The sequence below is a fragment of the Manacus vitellinus genome, unplaced genomic scaffold (assembly GCF_001715985.3).
Source record: "Manacus vitellinus isolate BGI_N305 unplaced genomic scaffold, ASM171598v3 scaffold_47_pilon, whole genome shotgun sequence".
Classification (NCBI taxonomy): domain Eukaryota; kingdom Metazoa; phylum Chordata; class Aves; order Passeriformes; family Pipridae; genus Manacus; species Manacus vitellinus.
Window position 1 is genome coordinate 908,557 of NW_021940585.1, and position 21,815 is coordinate 930,371.

General features: G+C 47.0%; 1 protein-coding gene across 1 annotated transcript; it reads right to left on the minus strand.

Moving 5' to 3' along the window:
* Positions 1-11,209: 11,209 nt before the first annotated feature.
* Positions 11,210-17,597, minus strand: LOC103763007 (tubulin alpha-8 chain). Its single transcript, XM_008929713.2, has 4 exons — positions 17,375-17,597; positions 13,857-14,005; positions 11,846-12,526; positions 11,210-11,600 (listed from the first exon to the last, which is right to left on the minus strand). The coding sequence occupies exons 1-4, from the start codon at positions 17,493-17,495 to the stop codon at positions 11,307-11,309; spliced, it is 1,245 nt and encodes a 414-aa protein (XP_008927961.1). The 5' UTR covers positions 17,496-17,597; the 3' UTR covers positions 11,210-11,306.
* Between the last annotated feature and the right edge of the window lie 4,218 nt (positions 17,598-21,815).

Below are 21,815 nucleotides of genomic sequence, written 5' to 3' on the forward strand. Positions count from 1 at the left end.
CTTCTGAGCAGACAGAAGATATCTCCACTTTGGTCACTGCACAAGCCAAGCAAGCAGCTCCCACAGGCTCCCCAGTGAACAAAACTTAGGGAAACATGCTAATATTACACAAACTGCACTCCAGAATAACCCAGAACCAAGCTGGAGGAGATCTTGCCATGTCCAGAGACAATCAGCACCACATATGGAGTTGAAACTCTAGTGAAGCCAAAGCCCTCATTTCATCAGCAGTTTGGCCTAATTAAAGTACTACATGTTTAGAGGAGCACAGGGCAGGGAGGGAGATGTGCTGAGCCTCTCTGCTCTTTAAGAAAATAGGTTCCTGGGAACAAACAGATTTAGTAAGCAGAATCTCTGACAGATCAAACCAAACCAGTTTTCCTGGGCAAACCAGCAGCCTGTACGAACCTGCAAAGCAGTCCAAGTGTCATCATCAAGGCTTGAGAAGGGTTTTACATTTTCCAGCTGCTTCCAGAGATGGTGATGCATGTCAGTCCTTGAGAAACAGGACTATTAATGTCAAAGTACTGAAAAATCTCAGGATCCTGGTTAAAATTATGGAGTATTCTGGATATACCAGGCTATGGACATTTATAGCAAAGCTCCCAGCTCATAGACACGACTCTTGCTCTGGTGCCACATACCAGAACTGCCTGTCTCACACCATGCCTTGGTGAAGTGAGTCTCAGCAGCAGCAGCATTTTGATGGAGAATTAGGTACTCTGCTGGCAACTTTGCTAGAAGAGAACCTCTGGTTTCAATATATTTCTGCCCTTCCTCTAGAAGCTGCACTCCATGCCCCTGCCCCTCTCTGTGCTGGCTCAGCCCCTGCTCCCTGTCTGTGACCTCTTCTGCGCTCTGGGGGACCTGAAAAGCCCCCCCAGCCCTGAACTCCTCAGGCAAGAGATGTCAGGCACAGGAAGCCCTGTGGAGGGGCCGTGCTGAGGGGGCAGGCAGGAAACCTGAGCTCGGCTGTGGGCTGGAACAGAGGACGGAAGTGCCCCAGCTGCACACAGCTCCAGGGGGGACTGTCAACACCAGGTAAGAACAGCTGGGGAGCACATGGAGGCATAAAATACCTCTGCTCCAATATGAAACTCCTCTGCAGTTGTGCAACTGCCTTCAGCATTGCTTTTATTAATAAAATTCTACAAGTCCCTTACCCTATCATTAGCTGCTATTAAAGCTAAGTAAAGCCTTACTCCAAATCCTTGCCCAGACTACCCTAAGAACAAGGATAAGCAAACCACAGCTGTGGGAAGCACTGGAAAAGGCAGAGCTGAGGTGTTGTTTCACACGCCTCACCTCACTCTTGGGCAGCTGCTGACTCACACTCAACAAATTTGGGTTTTACCTTCCTGTGCTTCAGCATGCAAGTGGCAGCAGTGTGGGACAAAACCTGCTTCCAGGCAAGACATGCAGTGGGTGGGATTTTCTCCAAGTGTGGAGGCTGACAACAGACCTGTCATCAATGGAGCACTGACAGTCAGTGATGGTAAGGCTTTGAAGTTTATTATCTTAAGGCAGGTGCCTAAAATAGGTCAGAGTAACCTCACCCTAAACCCCCCTTGCTGCTCTGCACTGACTGTACAGGGAGCCTGGGGTGACTGCCTCAGCCTCAGGCCTTGATGCTTGAGAAAGTGAAGCCCTGGCAACAACAGAGCAACTTGGGAAACGCAATTTGCCATGATGCATAAAACCACAGAGCATATCTTTTTTCTTAGAAAAACAGCATTTCAGACATGAAAACGCAGCTTCTCTGCTCCAACCCCTTGGCTACAGTGAAACAAAAAGTGCCATCATGACTGGTCTCCTAGCAGGATCTGAACTCAGCTGTGGTTTCTGCAGAGAGAGAGCAGAGGCAGCAGTAAAACCCCACAACCCAGGAGACTGTGCCCTGTGCTAGCCCTGCACAGCCCACTGTCACCATGGGCCACCACACTGTGCCACCTCAGATAAGCCCCTGTCCTCTCCCTTGATGCTGTGACACCCCTAGGCCTGGGCAAGGAAAGAAGCTGTTTCTGCAGAAAGTGTTTAATTAGCAAATTTTGTTCCTAGTCAGGCTTCCTGCCTCTGCTACAGCCAAAAATCCCCCTCAGTTACCCAGACATGCTCCAGGACTCGCTTCCAGACACACCAAAGGTGACATTACCAAGGCAATGAGGAGACCTCATTACCTTGTGCAACAGCACAGGATTTGGGGCATCCTTGTGCCTGGACACCTGCATTCCAGAGGGATTTACACTCTCAAACCCTCCCACCTAGCTAGTAGCCTGGTTTCAAACAGCAAGTACACACAAAGCCATCTAAGCCCCCGTGGATCACTTAAAATACACTAAAAATTTACAGTCCGAAGCTGACAAGGAGTCAGGACATAAGTTTAGGGTTTAAACCACTCATTCACTGGTGAAGAACCACAGAAAAACTGCTTCTGAAAGGGATTTAAAGGTGCAGAAATAGCTGTAGATCACTCAGGTACACTGGCGAACGTGCAAGAGCTACGTGAATTAAGGCAGAGAAGACATTTCAGTCAATACTGATGACAAAAGTGACAAAGTCAGTAAAGGTGGCAAGAACCTGCATGAAGCATACCAAGGCAGACTGATGCTGAATCAGGGAGATGGCACATGGGCTAAAACCAGCTGGGGAGCTGGAAGGCATTCAAAGGGGAAAGGATGGGATTAAACGACCTGGCAATGGAAAGAATTTAGAAGCTCTACAGTCAAAAAAATCAGGCCTCCAAATGCACCAAGTTCTGAGGGAGTTTCGCAAAGGAAGCCTGGCTGATTGCCTTCATACCTGGAATCCCACACATCTGAGGAAGATGATGTAAAAATTTCAAAGTCTCCAGCATGTTTCAGAGCTCCTTTCGCAAGGAAGTACAAGACTAAACAAGAAAAGCCTTTAGTGACCACAAGTACAACAGTGAGGAAAGCTCTTGTTCTGCCACCACCTACAATTAGCAAAAAAAAATGGGTGTATCAGCACACAGGTGTCTGCACAAACCACATATGAGTGTTTAATACATCCAAACCAAAGTAAACACGGTCTAAGTTAATATGGGGTCAAGCTGCCCCCCCTCAGCCTCATCAGGCAGATCCAACACATGCAGGTTCAACACACTTACCACACATTAAATACTTGCAGGCAGTGATAACAAGGAAGCCAGTGCACATATGCTCTAATAGACAAAGCTGGAGCCAAAACACTCTGTTGGATCTGCAACAGCAGTGAACAAGCAAAAAAAAACGGGCACAGAATTTGAAAACAGAGAGAGGAAGATAAACACTAAACACGGCAAAAAGTAAAACAAGAAACAGGAGCACTCTGCACAGAAACAGGAGTACTCTGCATGGAAGGGGCAGTAACTTTTGCTGGAGTTATGAGGGAAGTCAGGGAACAGGAACCTCCATCTCTGGGTACCATATGTGCTCCCTGCAAAGCATTAACACCAGATTCAAAAGCACTTGTGGACAATGGCAGAAACTGTTCTATAACTCACTGTCGACGTGACTGGGACACTTCCATGCATGCACAGGCTCTGCCTTCCACATAAACACACCGTGGAAGTTGTGAAGAACAAAGGCAGAAACCGTCCTGTCCCAGTCAGCAGAGAATAGTGGAGCCTATGGCTTCACAGCAGCTGTAGCTGACCCCTGGTATCCCACAGTTCCCTCCCTGCTCCAGCACCCAGTTAATCTTACACAGAGTTCATGAAAGCAAAAGAAAACTGTGTCCTTCTTGCAGAAAGATTTTTTTTCTTTGCCAATTTAACATAAAACTTAGTGCCAGAGGCAGTGTAAGAGTATGATTGCATGGGCAAGACAAGAGGGAGGACAGGGACAGCAACAGTCAGCAGGTAAGATCTAAAATATATATATATACATAATATATACAGATATAAAACTCAGCACGGGGCACTCCTGTGACAACTTGTGTAGAACTGCACAGAATCAACCACAGAACTGCTGGGAAACACCACCAAAATGGAACACCAGGCTTAAAATGGAGCACCAGCATCTCTTGGAAACACTGCACACCAGCAGCAGTCACCCAGGCCAAGTTCCACAATGGGGTTTTGAAATAACTGAAAAGCCACAAAGATCCCCATAATCAGCAGAATGACTGAAGTGCAGCTTTTGCAAGTGGTGGTGATGTAAGACCATGAAATGCCTTTGACAGTTGCAGCCACAGAGCTCTAACAAAAGGAAAAGTAACGTGAAGATGCTGAAGGTCTTGGTAGCCTTCTTGAAGAGTTCCTCCCTAATCTGAAGCACTGCAACAAGCCCCTCACAGCAGCCACCTCTGAAACAGGAACTGGAACACTTGACAGCCAGTAACCTCAGAGGTTCTTGTCTTGAGAAAGTCACAGAAACGACAGATAAAAACCTCAGGGTAAGAATCGCAATCACTGAGGTTGGAAAAGCCCTTTAAGATCGAGTCCAACCATTCCCCCAGCACTGCCAAGTCCAGGACTAAACCATGTCCCCAAATGTCACATCCACGTGTTTTTTGAGCACTTCCAGGAATGGTGACTCCACCACTGCCCTGAGCAGCCCCTTCCAGTGTTTGACAACCCTTTCCATTAATAAATTTTCCCTACTATTCAGCTTAAATCTCCCCTGGTGCAACCTGAGGCTGTTTCCTGTCCCTTGTTCCCTGGGAGCAGAGCTGGACCCCCCCAGGCTCCCCCCTCCTGTCAGGGATTTGGAAGGAGCGAAAAGGTCCCCCCTGAGCCTCCTTTTCTCCAGGCTGAGACCCTCCAGCTCCCTGAGTCACTCCTGAGCAAAGTCTCAGTAAGTTTGAGCCATTTTGGACAGAATAATTTGTCCCAATTTAAGCCTTTCGAAGTTAAATGCAAGTTCTGGACTTGACACATTTGGCTTTCAACAGGCACTTAGAAAAATCTAACTTTAGAATGGACAGAAAAAAACCTGCTCCCCTTTATCTTCTTTCCCCTAATCCCCTTGATATTGCAGAAGGATCCCAGCACACCTCACTCAGGCTACAGGTAACTAAACAGATATGTTTGGAAAAGTGAATCTTGCCCTCCAAACACAAGGCACAGTCTGAGAGAGTTATGGACTGCCCAAATATCTCCTCCTCTGATCTGTTTGATGAACTGCCCAAGTAGCAGAGCTGACTGGGGTGTGAGTAGCAGACAGAGAGAAATCTGCAGACAGAGCCCAGCAACAGCATCTCACCATTTCAATCCTAAACTATTTAGAGATAAAAGAACTGCAGCTCTTGAGGAAGCCACAAACAGGCCCTCACCACAGTGTGATGGCAGTTCAACATCACCCATCACCTCCCAAAGGGAACAGAGTTGAAGGGGGAGAAAAGCCTAATGCAACACATTTGGGGCAGCCTTTCTGGAGCACCAATCACATCCATATGGACACAAACCCAGCCTGTAAAGTCAGCTTGAACTTTTCTTTTTCCAATTTCTCCCTGACCATCTGATCTCCAGTCCCAAACTTATAAAGTGAATTTCAATATTCCTGCTTAAGATCAGGCCTCTCTTCCCACTTTTTTGAAACCCCCAAAAGAAAGGTTTAAACCCTTGTTCCTCCCTCAGCTTTGCAGCTGATGTAACACAATCACAGCTGCACATATTGGACCAAAACTGAGAGACCCCTTGCACACTTACTGGTGTCACACAGAAACCTGGAGTAGTTCTTAAAGCCAAGTTGAGCACATCCAGTCTGCTGGAGTACTTCATTTTACAGGGAGTCAGATCCACCTCCTTTCTTTCTCATAAAGAGTAATTCACTTAAGACTTCCCAAGTCTCCCTGCATTTTTAATATTAGAAAAAAAGCAATTCCTAAGTGTTTCTGGGATGTTTTCTAGACCCTCAAACTTAGTATTTACAGCTATTGTTTTCTAGTAAACATTTGAAGAGAAGAATAGTTTTTTTTTGCCCAAGTACTCCAAGCTCTTGACACAGACCAGGGAAACCAAAATCGTGCTGCAGAGAAAGTGGGAAACACGCTCCTGAACGATGCCTGGAAGGTTGAGGAAAAGGGCAGTATCACAGGATCTGAGAATAAACAACTGGACATGTTTTATGCCACATGAAGCTGGCCACACAAAGGAAAGTCTGCAGAAAGCCAAGAAACAGGGTTATGGCAGAAGATGAAGAAGAATATGGAAGAAAGGTGGAGACCAGGGTTTAACAGACTCAATTCACCGAAAAGCTCCACATGAGACACCACTCCTCATATGACTCTTGCCCTTTTCCTCTTTTTGTTGTTTTTGGTTTGGGGTTTTTTAATTTATTTTTTTTTTATTTAGTGTCCTGGTATTTCTCAGTGTCTCATCAGCTAACACCTACAATATCTTCAGAGCAATGTAATTTCTCCCACCTCATCATGCTCTCAGTTCCTCTCCCCATAACAGCCAGTTGAGACTCCACATCTTTAATCTGCTTGCCCAACTTTTAGGAGAAATCTGTAGATCAAAGTCTTTGCACACCCTGGAAGTAACACTGTTAGTCCTCCCTCCAGTTCAGATCCAGATAGAAGGAAGGGATTAATCATTATCCCCTCCCCAACACACACAGAAATCACTACAGCCCTTCCAGGGAGTCCTGCAGTATGATGGAAAATTGTTCTTCAGGTCTTTACTGCTAAATTTGCTTATAAACCCAGTCCTTGTTTTCAGAGTTCAAATGAAAATGCTTTTTTATTTTAAGTAATCCTCATAAACATGACAAAACTGGTAAGATCAGGAGTCACTTAATGCACTATCCTTTTCCTGACAGAAGCCTCTGTCCTTTCTTGGCCATGGTAGTTCACAGCTCCTATACAGGATATGGCATCTTCACATTTAATACCAGGCTGATTTTTCTTCCTAAACTTTTATGACTTATAAAAGAAATGTGACTTCAAAGGTACTGTGAAGGTGGGGAGGCCCTGGCACAGGCTGCCCAGAGAAGCTGTGGCTGCACCATGCCTGGAAGTGTTCAAGGCCAGGTTGGAGGGGGCTTGGAGCAACCTGGGCTAGTTGGAGGTGTCCCTGCTCATGGCAGGGGGTGGAACTGGATGAGCTTTCAGGTCCCTTCCAACTCAAAACAGTCTGTGATTGACAAAAATCTGCAAAATAACTGGAATCTTCCATTGCTACAAAACTTCAGCAAGGCCAGTGAAAAATCCACCCCATTACACTGAACTAGCTCTGCACTGTAAGTAGTGACCACTGCAGCTTTGCTTCTGTGCAGCACCTCCTACATACAGGAAACCATGGCCTGGTGCAAAGGCAGACAGGTTTGTTTGGCAGAACACAGAGGTGAATGGCACAGGGCAGCACATCAGCAGCACCAGGTCTCTGTTGTTACAACATTCACACAGATTTGACTGCAAAGCAGAGGTGAGCTCAGAATGATGCTGGCCTGGCTTGTCTTGGGGAATTTGCCAGAGTGGGAGCAGGATGCCAATAGCAGGCCTAGCAAGGCTGAATGCCTGGGACAAGGCAGCCAAGGACTACGGCAACATAACTATGGCTGCTCTAAGTGAGCAAAAATAATGGATTGACACTGCTATTCCCTTGGCTTTCCCACTAGTTCCTCAAGAAGTCACCCTAAACTGCCCAGGAACCATAATTGTCCAACTCTTCACCATTGCCCTGTGGAGAAAGGAAGAAGGTAAAGCCAGAGAATCTTTACTACCAACTTACACTATCCATTTTTTTCAGATAATGCTTTGTATTTTCCAAAACCACTGCCAAAAGCAGTGTCATCTGCAATCTCTTCCCTTTTTCCAATGCAATACTGGAGTCACCCTATTGTTTCTGTACTTACTCACTTTAAAATCTCACCAATTCCAGCTCCAAAGAGCTCCCTTAGATAAGTTGCTGCTTTGCAACAATAGGCTGAATGGGTGAATGTTACCTGTGTGACAGAACTTGACCTATCAGAGGCACAGAAGCCCTTTCTGATTTTATTTGAGAACAGTTTGCTCTGTAGACAAGAGGTGTCACCACGTGTAGCTGTGGGCTTATGTTACCTCTGCTGCTCAAATGAGATTTTTCTTACAATTACACTGTGGCATGCTTACTATAGAAATTAGGAATGTACATAATTATATCTATATATAATATAGATATTAGCACATTAAAGGGGACTCAGATTGCTTTTTCAGAGGGCAGAGTAGGTGGAAATCAGATTCTGCTGCATTGCATTCCCCTGGCACGGCACCAGAACTGTCCTAAAACAGATCTTACAGATAACACCAGAATTTACAGAGTTCACAGTGACCCCCATGGGCTCCAGCCCACTTCCTCCTCCTTCACTTCATGACTCACACAAGTGATTCCATCAGCTGAGAGCTATTAATTGCCAATCCCGATACTGGAGAAAGCTGTGTCACCACACAGGTAAAGATATATTTAGTTACCACCGGATAATGCCTGCACTTCTGCCAGTGCAAACAGGCACATGACTGTGCAAAGCACAACTGTGGGCATTTCTTATCAAAGAAAACAACATTTAAAGGGTAGAATTAGAGAAAGGCTTTCAGAGTGCAAAGCAAGCAGTTTCCTTAAGGGAGCAGCTGATATGAGCCTCTGCAAGTCCCAGGTACACACTCTTAAACTTTAATTCAGTGCAAGATCTCCTCTATATTTCAGGAAACAGATGAACCACACATTTGTTCATTCAACCATAGAGCCAGTAATTAGAACACGTTTAAGGATTTCTGCAGCTCGCTGAAGCAAGAGCAGTTTCAGCAGGATTTTCCTGCTGTAATTTTCTTGGCTTCATATCTGAGAAAAACCCTATCTTATCTTAGCTCAGCATACACATGCCTACACTGAGATCAGCTGCCCACTGGCTAAGGCAACAGTGTTTCTTAATACTAATATAAAGAAATTTCAAGTATGATGTAGGCTGAAAATGTCTAATATGTTTGCAGCATCAGTCCAATGGCTACCATGTGACAAAGCATCTCTTGTGAAACCTTCTCCAGTGGTGTTTCAGATTACATCTTCTCTAAGTAGCATTACATGTTACTTTTAAAAATTAAAAGCATAATGCATCTCATCTGCCTACACAAAGCAAGATTCCCAGCTTTCCAGAGCTCAGCATTCCATGAGCACAAGGGTTTCACAGAGCTGCTCAGTGCCATGCCCTGCACAGACTCATCACTGTCCATGCCTGGATAAAACACACAGACACACCACAAGCCAATTCCCACTGCATTGGCAGTGTCCTAAATATGGGTAATCCACGTGTGCAGTAATACCCAGACACTTCTGCAGGAGACAGAGCAAGCCAAGCCTCAGTGAAACCAAATTCCTCACAGAAGAGCCAAATCACTACTAAGAGATTACAATGAAGGCCAGTTCAGAAATCCACAACCCCGAAACACTGAACTTCCAGAGGAAATCATGGTGCTGGCACTTGTGGCACAGAGCCCTCTCCATGATCTGCTAGCCATACAGGATCTTCAGTGTGAAAACCTGACACCTGCAAGGCATGAAACAGCCCTTTGCACACTCCTCTCATGGGCACTGCCATCCCACTAAAACCTGAATCTGTGCCAAATGGAGCTGTTCTGACTGGAAGGAATGTGCTTGTCCCCTGCCAAACATTTGCTTAATCAACCAGTAAGCAGGAAAATAAGTTAATCAACAGGACTTGAAATTCTTGATGGTTATTTCTACCCTGAAACATAAAACCGCAAGGAAAAGCAAAACAAGAAACTCAGTGAAACATTGGCCACACTCAGCTGTGCTGAATGGCAGGAGGTATGACTGACACACATCCTGCACAGGAATGTGGCTGACACTGAGCCACTCACTGAAGTGGTAAAGCCCTGAGACTGCTCTCCCTATCTATGTAAAATTGGCAGCTTCCAGTTCCGAGAAGTTCAAATCAGATTGACTCAACCCAATGGCTGCAAAAACCAACAGAGAGGCAGGACAACAGGTTTTCAGCCCAAGGAATTCCTGGTCAGCCCTCACAGACCAGGCTGTTCCATGAACAGCAGCAGCCTGTTACTCTAAATTAGAGGTGATACCCTCGGTCTAGAACAAATCTACCCAACTGGGACCAGGGAAAGGGCCCCACTTTGTGAGGAGATGGCAGATACTGCAGCATTACCTGAGCACTGAGGCTTCCAAGCAGAAGGGAGTTCAGGAATTTCACATACCCCAGCTGAGACTCCCTCCAAGCAGGTGTGCACATCTGCAGCTAACATGCTGCAAGGCTTGGCTTCAATCACATTCTGCTATTAAATCAGAAGCAATATAAATAAGGTTGAAATAGGACAGCAGGGAATTCTCCAGCCCAAATCTCATCTTTGGTATCCTGTAATCACATTCAGTATTCAATCATCATCTTGACAATTGACTATTCCACCTTTGGGGGAGATTCCTCAGTCATCCAACTCCACAGCAGTGAAGTTATTTGGTCTGTGGTTCACTGTGTGCCCAGGCCCCCACTCAGTCCATGCAGAAGGTTTCAGACAGAGGCTGTCCACATCTGAAGATAAACCTGATTAGCCAAATCCCCTCCTGTTCCACCAGCTTACACAGAAGGATGGTAATGTTCATATCTGAACCCGTGGACTAATTACTTCTACAAAACAATTAGATTTAGGGAAAACTAGTGTTTAACCCTGGCCAGCCAACCCTGAGACTTCGCTTCAGGCAAACGTTGATTCCTAAGAGCTGCAGACAGGGATTCCAGTTCCTTCTGTGGGAGGACACAGCAACACAAGGGCAACCACCACATAGGTTCTGGCTGAGGTGGGACTTTCCTCGTGCTGTGACACACCCTTCCTGGGCATCTTTCCCTTCCAGGTTCCTCATGCTATGGCACATCTTTCCAGGTTACTGCATCTCTAAGTTACTGGCTCCCATTAAATCTAAAAATAGAAGAAAACTAACCCAAATAGCCTTTGGTTTTGAAGGTGTTGCATTTTTTACAGGTAACACAAGGTTAGTACCTGTTGCCTCTTGTGACACCAGCTTTGGAGTCTCAGAGCTGATCTAACCCATCTTGCAGCAAAAGCTCCAGCTGATTTTAGTCTCATTCTGGAGGATAAGACACTAATATGTCTTCAAATAGCAATGTCTTACGGACAAGAACTCATTGAACTACAGCATGGTTATTTTATTCAGCTACCTTCCTTAAAAAGAAATTCCATCTCCTGGACTGCTGACTGCATACAGTTAATGAGTATACATAGTGCTTGGACACTACCAAAGTTCTTGATTAAAGAAGTTTATTCCAATCAGTTGACATGATTTACATTGCTACTAAAGAGGCAGTAAAATGGCAAAGACTCGCAATTCTCTGTTGGATTTAATACTCTTCACCTGCATCTTCTCCATCCATTGAGTCTGTGCCCACTTCTTCATAATCTTTCTCAAGAGCAGCCAAATCTTCCCGGGCCTCTGAGAACTCCCCCTCCTCCATCCCTTCTCCAACATACCAGTGGACAAAGGCACGCTTGGCATACATCAGGTCAAACTTGTGGTCCAGGCGAGCCCAGGCCTCGGCGATGGCCGTGGTGTTGCTCAGCATGCAGACTGCCCGCTGGACTTTGGCCAGGTCTCCCCCAGGAACCACTGTAGGGGGCTGGTAATTGATGCCAACCTACAGGAGATGCAGAAGAGACCATGAGTTTCTTTGTGGTGTTTGACAGAGACTATAATCAAAGTCAGACAACAAGAGCTGAATAAAATGTGTCACTCACAAAGCTGCTCTGTATGAGAGCCCAAACCTCCACTTCCTAAAATACAACCCAGGTACCTACAGAACAGCTCAATGAGCAAATACACTCCACGGGCCCAGGACAGCGAATGAGAAGCCTGAAAAGCCATGACAGGGCTGAGACTTGCCTTAAAACCAGTGGGACACCAGTCCACGAACTGGATGGTGCGCTTGGTTTTGATGGCGGCGATGGCGGCGTTGACGTCCTTGGGCACCACGTCCCCGCGGTACAACATGCAACAGGCCATGTACTTGCCGTGGCGGGGGTCACACTTCACCATCTGGTTGGAGGGCTCGAAGCAGGCGTTGGTGATCTCTGACACAGAGAGCTGCTCGTGGTAGGCCTTCTCTGCTGAAATAATCGGTGAGTACGTCACCAGGGGGAAGTGGATCCGAGGGTAAGGCACCAAGTTAGTCTGAAACTCAGTAAGATCCACATTTAAGGCACCGTCAAACCTGAGGGAAGCAGTGATGGACGACACTATCTGACCAATGAGGCGATTGAGATTGGTGTAGGTTGGGCGTTCAATGTCCAGGTTTCTACGGCAAATGTCATAAATGGCCTCGTTGTCGACCATGAAGGCACAGTCGGAGTGTTCCAGCGTGGTGTGGGTGGTCAGGATGGAGTTGTACGGCTCCACGACAGCTGTCGAGACCTGAGGTGCGGGATAGATGGCGAATTCCAGCTTGGATTTTTTCCCATAGTCAACCGAGAGCCGTTCCATCAGCAGAGAGGTGAAACCAGATCCAGTGCCTCCCCCAAAGCTGTGGAAAATCAGGAAACCCTGCAAGCCAGTGCACTGATCTGACTGAAAGAGAAAACACAGGTGTTCGAGTCGTTGTGTGGACACCAAGCATCCCAAATCCAGCTCAAGAAAGACAGCTCTGAATTCTAACGCATACCAACTGTTCAAGCTTCAGAAGTACTGAATCTGATTTATCCACCAATAACCAAGAAAGTATCCCGTGAAAAACACTGTATTCTTGGCTGTTTTAAACCTCTTCAAATTGCTACCTCAAAATCCTCCTTACTCCCAATTCTCAGCCAAGGGCATTAACAATAACCAAGAGAATGTTGAAAGACCTACACACTTACACTGATTTGACATTCTCCACCTGCACAGAAGTGGAGCAATCCCCATCCCAGAGCTCCTGGTTCTAAACCTGCACAAGTGCCAAGCATGTATCTCTTCAGGGGAGTGAGCTGTCACAGTGTATTACAGAGCCAGTCCAGTTCAGGCTTCGCAGATGACAAAATGAGACAGCTCTGTCCTCACAAAGAGGTGCCACACGATGCTCAGCTCAATTCCCAGGACTGACAGGGACTCCCAACAGCTTGTAAAAAGAAATTACAACCATGTTTTTCAGGTCAAAGTACAGCCTGCTGCAAACTTATCTTGGCTTTAATTAGAGACTGTGGTAGCCAAGTGCTGAGAATAATTCCAGTTGTGATCTGCAAAAGGTGAACTTTTCACAAAGACACACTTAGCATTCCATATCAAAGCACCAGAGGTATACCTGGGTTGTTTTCTGCAATGAGAATTCCCACCTTTGTGACACAGATTGGGTAATGTACATGCTTAGCAGCCCTAAAAAGGGAACTCAAACCTCCTAAGCTGCCATCTGTGTAAGTCTGCCACATGATCAAAGCACTGGGGAGCCTGAAACATCCCCACTTACTGAGATTTGTTTCTTTTCTACTGTTATTACCATAAAATTAACCCAGAAATCATAACAGCAGGAAATGGAAACAGTCTAAACCATGGAAGGAAACACTCCTGTTTAAACTTCCTTGAAAGAGTCACAGCCAGAGACCAACCCTTTTCCAGCAGGAACCATGCGAATCATAATTTTTGTCCCGGCTTTCTGAAGTTGAACAAGAAACTACATATGAAGTTTTAGGTGCCTCATCAGCATTTTAGGCCACTTGAAAGCTGTATCTGACAGGAATAATCCAGCCATTCTCAGCTGGCTAAGAATGAAAGCAGATGTAGGCTAAGTCCACAAATTCTCCTACCACAAAAAACATAAAGTACAGCTTATGTATTGAATAACTATGTACTGAATAACCTAATTTCCAAATCCTGTAAAACAGGGTAAAAAAGATGTTTAAGAGCTTTCAGTAAAGAAGAATCTTACCAGTTTCCTGATACGCTCTAGAACTAGATCGATTATCTCTTTCCCAACTGTGTAATGACCTCGAGCATAGTTATTTGCAGCATCTTCTTTACCAGATATCAGTTGTTCAGGATGAAAGAGTTGCCTGTATGTCCCATTCCTAACTTCATCTGGGGAGAGACAAGATAATTATTATTACATAATATATAAATACTATTTAAAATTAATTTTCTATGTCCACCAGGTTTTTCAGACTTCTGAGGGTGTCCAGAATAAGGTACCTAAACCCTTAGAGATAAAAAGCAACCTGATATCTACCAATCAGTAGGTGACAATACTTTCTACAGCCTGAATATTGAATCACTAAGAAAAGTTAAGTTACTCCTTATAAAACTGTTCCATTTTACACCCGAGTTAAAAATTGGCCTGTCAGAGCAATTTAAAACTGGACTGTGGCAGCAGAATCATTTAAGTTTAAGACAACTTAAGGCCCATTTTGCAGCTCAGCAGCTGAAATCCTGCTTTTCCCCCTTACTTCCCAAGCTCTTCATGATGCTGCCTTGTTGCTTCTGCAGCTGTGGGCTTGCTTGTCTTCTCCTTTCCCTTCACTGTGCTTTCTGCCAAAGGCAGAGAAGGGTTCAAAAGAAACAGGAGATGCTCTTGGAGAGTTCTGCAATCATCCAAACCCTGAGCTGCAAGCTCCAGCACACACAGCTGTGTTAAAGAAACAGTGCAGATGCACACACAGCATCCCCCAGCAGTTACACATTTGGAGACTGATTTAGAGTTACAATCTCCACTAGTCCCAGAAATACACACTTATATCTAGCAGGCTAAAGCTCTGTCCTATGAGGTACAAAGACACTCAGCAGAGCTTTGTCTCTGGTTTAGCTCAAGCCATTCTTGAGTCGTGTGCTAATGCAGTATTGCATCCTTTAATTAAAGTCAGGTGGACAGCAGAGAGCTTTATGAACTACAGCTGAAGTTGCCTGTTTGCCTATATTCATTAATCTGAAAAAGAGCTAGCAAGACAAAGATAAGTAAAATTCAAGATGCAAAAATACTATTCAAACCAGTTTAGGCTGAGCAGCTCCCACTGCAGTCTGCAATCCAATATTCTAAAGTATTTGTAAGATAGCATCAAAACAAACAATTTGGAGAAGTTTACCATCCCAAATACTCATGTGTCCAGGACTTCCTGCATTACCACTCCAAATTATAAAGGATAAATATGGGTAATAAGGGAAAACATAGAAATAAAGAAAAAGGCAGCTGATAGGTGCAGTATGAGTTAGGATGGTTCTGGGGAAGTAACAAAACTAGTAGAGTTCAGAGGATCAGTCACTGGACTATGAAAGTGTGCTGGAACAAAGAATTTAGAGTTGAGGGAACAGCTAAACCAGACATGCTGTGCTTCATCTTTTTAAGTCTAGCTGGGTTAGACTTTTCAGGACACTTGTGTTGAATTCTCAGATGTCACTGCCCTATTTTGTGGTGGAAAGTTTGATGGTGCACATGTCCAGCATCCTGCTGCTTTCTCCAAGAGCAACACCGCTCTGGAAGGACAGAAATCCCTTGTGCACACATGTGGCAGCTGCAGAGCTGCCACATGCACAGGAGATGGGTTTTCATAAACTCAGTGCAGAGGGACACTCTGCATGAATGGGGAGTCCCATCCTAGCCCTGCCCAGGAAACAGGAGCAGTAATTTTCACATTAGCCAGGCAGGAATGAAGAAGGGCAGCTACCCCCCAGAAAGGCACATGATGTAACCTTGAGTATTACCAAGCTTTAAGACAACCTCTTGTCCCTCTCCCCATACTACACCTGCATCATTAACAAGCACTGAACACTCACTGCCTTTAATTTGTCCCAAGACTCCCCAGCTCCCCTTCCCCCAAGGCCAGGTGAGAGCTTTGCTACCTGCCCTCCCTCACCTCATGACTCAGCTGTTCCTGGTTGCTCAGAGCCCCCACCTGGCCAGCAGCAGAGGAGACAACAGCCACAAGGCAACAGCTCCTGGGAATATTAGTGTATGGCTGAGGGTGCTTGGGCTCATTTCAAAGTTACCAGCCTAGCACTCCCACCTTTGACCAGCCCCACAGCCCTCTGCTCCCCTCCCAGGTTCCTTCTGCTGTGTTAGCCACAGTGTGTTACACTGAACAGAAGCTACAGGAGATCCACAGTTTGAGTACACAGGAATAGCCTGAGCACATCCACACATTTCCCCCAACTCTTGTAGTGCAGAATGATAAACACAGCAACTGCACAAGCACAGACAGCACAGATCCCTGCTATGAGAGCCTCAAGTCACTACTCTAGGCAAGGCAGCCATAAACCAGCTCCAGCAGAATTACTTCCAGCACACACTGGCAAGAGCAAAACCAGGATTTGTGACCCAGGGAATAAGGGTCTTGTGAACTGGAAGCTCACATTGAGCTGGCAGTGCAGCTACTGCCCGAGGATGGGAGACTGTCAGTGGCTGATGTGTGGGATGACACCTGAACACCAAGAGCCAGCATTGCCAGAGTTTGGAATACAACTGATTTTCAGGAGTGGATTGTTATTCAAAGATAAGGTAATAGGAAGTTGAAGTGCATACTCAGAAGTCCCTGAATTTAGGCTAGTGATGAAGACCCATTTCTGCAAGCTCTACTAAAGGTACACAGAGCAGAAGATTGCTTTGGGAAAGCACCATGTACAATAAGAAATCTGCTTAACGATACTTTCACATCTTTTAAAGAGGTTCTGCAGCACACATTATGCCATACTGTTCCAAGGGGTTATAACTGCTCCTTGCATAGCAAAAGTATGCAGCGTGTTCACAAGACCCTTTTAACTCCACAGCAGAAGATAATACTGAAATTCTTGAGAGTTCATAGTGCACATTTGCATTGCAATGAACATAAAGCCAAGCCTTTTCCATCACTAGGAAGGTGCAAGCAAGTAAAAATTTGCAGCCCCAAAGCATTTTTTCAGGGCTAGAGAAATTAATTCACAGAATCATAGAATCAGCTGGGTTGGAAGGGACCTCAGAGATCATCAAGTCCAACCCTTGATCCACTACCACTGTGGTTCCCAGACCATGGCACTGATGCCACATCCAGTCTCTTTTTAAAAATCTCCAGGGACAGAGAATCCACCACTTCCCTGGGCAGCCCATTCCAATGGCTTATCACCCTCTCTGGAAAGAAACTCTTCCTAATACCCAACCTAAACCTCCCCTGGCACAACTTGAGACCCAGCCCTCTTGTCTTGCTGATGGTTGGGAAAAGAGACCAACCCCACCCCGGCTCCCCCCTCCTGTCAGGGAGTTGTAGAGAGTGAGGAGGTCTCCCCTGAGCCTCCTCTTCTCCAGGCTGAACAGCCCCAGCTCCCTCAGCCTCTCCTCATAGGACTTGTGCTTGAGTCCCTTCCCCAGCCTTGTTGCTCTCCTCTGGCCCTGCTCCAGCCCCTCCATGTCCTTCCTGAGCTGAGGGCCCAGAACTGGACACAGTTCCTTAGTCAAAAGATGTGCCAGGGACTGCAGGACACTCTTACCTATGACTGCAGGTTCCAGGTCCACAAACACAGCCCGAGGGACGTGCTTGCCCGCGCCGGTCTCGCTGAAGAAGGTGTTGAAGGAGTCGTCCCCCCCGCCGATGGTCTTGTCGCTGGGCATGGTGCCGTCGGGCTGGATGCCGTGCTCCAGGCAGTACAGCTCCCAGCAGGCATTGCCGATCTGCACGCCCGCCTGGCCCACGTGGATGGAGATGCACTCGCGCTGGGGACAGAAAGGCATCACTCAGCACAAACAGCACTGCCCTTGCTTAGCCAACCTCCTGCACACCCACCCCCAACTCCCAGCCTGCAAAGCCATTGAAACATTGGCCTTGTTGTCTTGGTGTTGGGGGGTACTTGGCACAAAGCACAACAGAACACAAAAGCCCCCTTCGGTCATCAACAGCTCCACCCAGACAGACCCTTTTGGACATTATCATTTTTACAAGCTCGTTCCTCCTTGTTGTTCTTCAATCAGACAGGAAGAGTCTGATCAACTCTTCCAAATCCTTCAGCCACTGAATATGTAGAAAAGCTGGTGATTGCACCTGTCACTGGCCTAAGTGTCCAGAACAGCACAACCCAGACTCCAGCCCCAGGAGCACAGCCACCAGAGGCAGCAAAACTCTCCCCAAGATCCAGGGTCACCTCATTTAATGTACATAAAATCAGAATATTCTCCTGATCCCTTTAGGAAGCTTTGCCACTCTGCAAGAAAGTCTTTGTCTAACAAACCCCTTTGTATCCCTCCACTAATAAAGACCATCAGGTCTCACACCACACTGCTGCACACAAAGTGCTCAATTCCTTAACACCACACAAAACTATCTCATGGAAGCTATGGCAGCAAGAGGATCTATTCCTACCCATTTACAGATCCCCAGGTTCCCTCTGGTGTCCAGAGCATAATCCCAGCTTCTTTAATATTTCATCATAGGGCTTTGAATGGTAAAAAACAAACCACATTGGAAACATCTCGAAACTCCTGGTCCATCTGGGGCATTTTACATTCAAGTTCTGTTTTTGAGTGACAGTTGAACATGTTCTAGAAGAGCCTGCATATAGGGCAGTTCAATGTGACTGTTACCCAAAGTTATGTTCAGACCCTATGATTGGGCAAGGCAATTTTGTCCCCTGGAATTCCAGGATAAGCAGTACAGGCCAGGCAGCGAGTGGACTGAGAGCAGCCCTGAGGGGAAGGACTTGGGGGTGCTGGTGGATAACAGGCTGGACATGGCCCCAGCCACGTGTGCTGGGACCCAGAAACCCCCCCTGTGCCCTGGGCTGATCCCACAGTGTGGGCAGCAGGGGAGGGGGGGATTCTGCCCCTCTGTCCCCTCAGGTGAGACCCCCCTGCAGAGCTGCCCCCAGCTCTGGGGTCCCAACATCAGAAGGACATGGAGCTGCTGGAGTGAGCCCAGAGGAGGCCACAGAGATGCTCCAAAGGCTGGAGTCCCCCTGCTCTGGAGCCAGGCTGGGAGAGCTGGGGGTGCTCAGCCTGGAGATGAGAAGGCTCCAGGGAGATCTAGTTCCACACCCATAATTAATGCAGAAAAGCAGGAGCATGGTCCTTTCAAATTCATTGGGAACCCCACAACATTAAAATCTGTATTCGCAAAACAAAACCAAAAAATAAATCACCTGTTCTCAACCACAGCACTGTACAGCTGAACTGCTGTTTTTAAGCTCCCATCCATCCAAGCTGTATATTCAGATATCCAGTCCACATCCTCTCTGTGACCAGCCTTACTCAGAGCTGCTGCCACATTACTCCTCTTCGAGGCCATCACTTCCCAGGCTGAAGCACTGGGCTGGTAAGGTGCTGTGATGGCAGAGGACACACAGCCCACCTACACGGTGTAAAACAGGTGACAAGAAAACCAGCTGCAGTGCCACAGAGAGGCCAGGCCATGGCAATGAATGAGGAATCATCCCTTCAGGAGAGCAGGACAGCCTGAAACTCTTCTACAGGAGGAGGAGAACATAGACCACCACAGATCCTCATTTGACTGAGGTCCTACCAGTGGCCCAAGTCTTGCTGGTGGAGCTCCTAAGCAGTTGGGGAAGGTCACTGAAAGGGTGTGTAAGGACTACACTGCACCACAGAGATGGTGGAGATGGTGAAGGGTGTAAAGGAGAAGGATATGAGAAGCAGCTGAGGTCACCTGGCTTGTTTAGCCTGGAGGAGAGATTTGATCATGGCCTATATCTTCCTCATAAGAGGAAGCAGAGGGTTCTCTGCTGACCAGGGACAGGACCCAAGGGAATGGCATGAAGCTGTGTCAGGACAGGGTTAGGCTGGATGTTAGGAAAAGGTTCTTCCCCCAGAGGGTGGCTGGGCACTGAACAGGCTCCCCAGGGCAGTGGGCACAGCACCAAGGCTGACAGAGCTCAAGGAGTGTTTGAACAACACTCTCAGGGACAGGGTGGGATTATTGGGGTGTCCTGTGAGGGGTCAAGGGTTGGACTCAATGGCCCTTGTGGGTCCCTTCCAACTCAGAGGATTCCATGATTCCATGACTAGCATGCCCAAGCCAGGTAAATGCATGTCACAAGCTTTCCAACATCTCAGGAACAAGCACTACATTAAGACTACACAAAGCAACAGCAATGACTTGTGTTCCAAAGAAAATGTATGTCTGAAAGTACAACTTGGCAACACAGGCACAGACCAGGTGCTACAGATGGGACATTAAACCTTGGCATGTTTACTTTGACAAAGTACAAAGTTCAGCACATGGGGCAGTGACTCCCTGCACCAGTACAAACAGCAATAACTGAGAATCAGCCCTGCTGCAAAGATCCCGGGGATCACCACAAAAACCAGCCTGGATGTCCCACAGGGTATTCTCATCCTCAAACCATGGTAAGGCAAACCATTTGCCAGGCTACAAAAGGAGGTACACGGCCAGTGCAGGAGAAGCCTTCCCTCTGCACTGCAGGTGGGTCCAGGTTGGAAGCTCAGAGGCTGCTGTGAGGTTTAGGTTCATGTTAGGAAAAGCCTCACAAGTAGTGTGGCCCTGGAACAGGTCACCAGAGAGGTGGAAAGGGAGCTCCATCCTTGGAGGTTTTCAAAACTTGTCTAGACAAGGTCAGTCACAAAGCCTGGCCTGCTGCTACTGTTCATCCTGCTTCAAGAGTTCCTTCAACTGCTTCCCTGCAACTCTACCAAGGACTTCTAAGTAGGACATAGCTATTTAATTAAACACAAATCTTTGTCAGACACTAAAATACTCTCTGCCCATTTTGCTCTGCATGGCCTTTTCAGCATCAAGAATACTAAAAAACAGAACAAAATCCAAGCCTTGAAAGTATCATCTCCAAGTTGCAATGACAAGCAAGAGAGCTGTCACACTCATTACAGCTCAGGGCCTTCACATATCACTGAGGGGAGCTTTGTAATTACTACAGTTTAAATGTGTACTACAGACAGTGCTGGTAAGTGCTGCATTCAAGCCATAGAAGGCCACAGAATGCCTTTTTTTACTGAAGTAATGCTCTCCCTACACTTACATACATTATTTGCAAGCACAGAAACAGTTTCAGTGAAAATTCAGGTAGAATTTCTCCAGCCCAGTCTCTATCTCTGCCTCCTTTCCCTATGGGATGTGGCTCCAGCTGAAGGGCACTGGCCTGTCCTCTGTCATTGCCCTCCCAGCAGCTGCAGACCCAGCCCCCTGCACTCACTGCTGGGTTAAAGCCCCCCAGCTCCCTCCATCACACCACTGGGTCAGGCTGTAGGTCCCCTGCACTCCCCAGCATAGTATTTAAGGTCCAGCTCAGCCTGTGTGAGGTTGATGGAAAGCCAGATTTCCTAAGAACAGCTGTGCCAGCTCAGACCAAGCTCAACAGCACATCATATAGAGGAACGTGGTTTCCCTGGGATGGGACTCCAGGGAACCTGTATCCTTGGCAGAGACCAGGGGCTGTATTCAGACTCCCGATTTGACTTTATTTAAAAAGCGTGACCAGAAACAGCCCCCCAGGGAAGGGCAAGGACATCAACACACCCCATCGGTACCCTAACTTGTAACCATTTCCAGTTCAATACATATTTCCCACGCATTCGCAAGCCTACAGAAGCGGTCTTGCAACATTTTGTTAAGCTCATGTAACCTTCTGACGGTCTCTTTCCAGGGAGATGTAGAAGGCCAACACCCCCATCCCCGACTCCGGCTGTGCTGCCCAGCTCAGCACCTGAACCTTGTCCTGTGGGACTCTGGTCGCACCTTCCCGATCCCCCTTCAAGGTGACTCACAACCTGCCAGGTCATTCACCCCTGCCAGTCCTCCAGGAATTCTCCACATCAGCTCATTCCCGGCGCTCCCAACGCCTCACGCCACAGCGGGCGCCGGCAGCGAGCGGCACCTGGGGAACACTCGGGGCGGGGGAACAGAGGAGTTCCCCTGCTCTGCCTCTGCGGGTCTCCCCGGAGCTTCCC

What these genes read in the sequence shown, in the direction of transcription:
- LOC103763007 (XM_008929713.2), bottom strand. Translation starts at nt 17,495, where the DNA reads ATGCCCAGCGACAAGACCATCGGCGGGGGGGACGACTCCTTCAACACC. An exon ending in CCTGGAACCTGCAGTCATAG is followed by an intron (nt 14,006 to 17,374) that starts GTAAGAGTGTCC and finishes GTCTCTCCCCAG; the next exon opens with ATGAAGTTAGGAATGGGACA. An exon ending in GGTGTCCCACTGGTTTTAAG is followed by an intron (nt 11,601 to 11,845) that starts GCAAGTCTCAGC and finishes CATCTCCTGTAG; the next exon opens with GTTGGCATCAATTACCAGCC.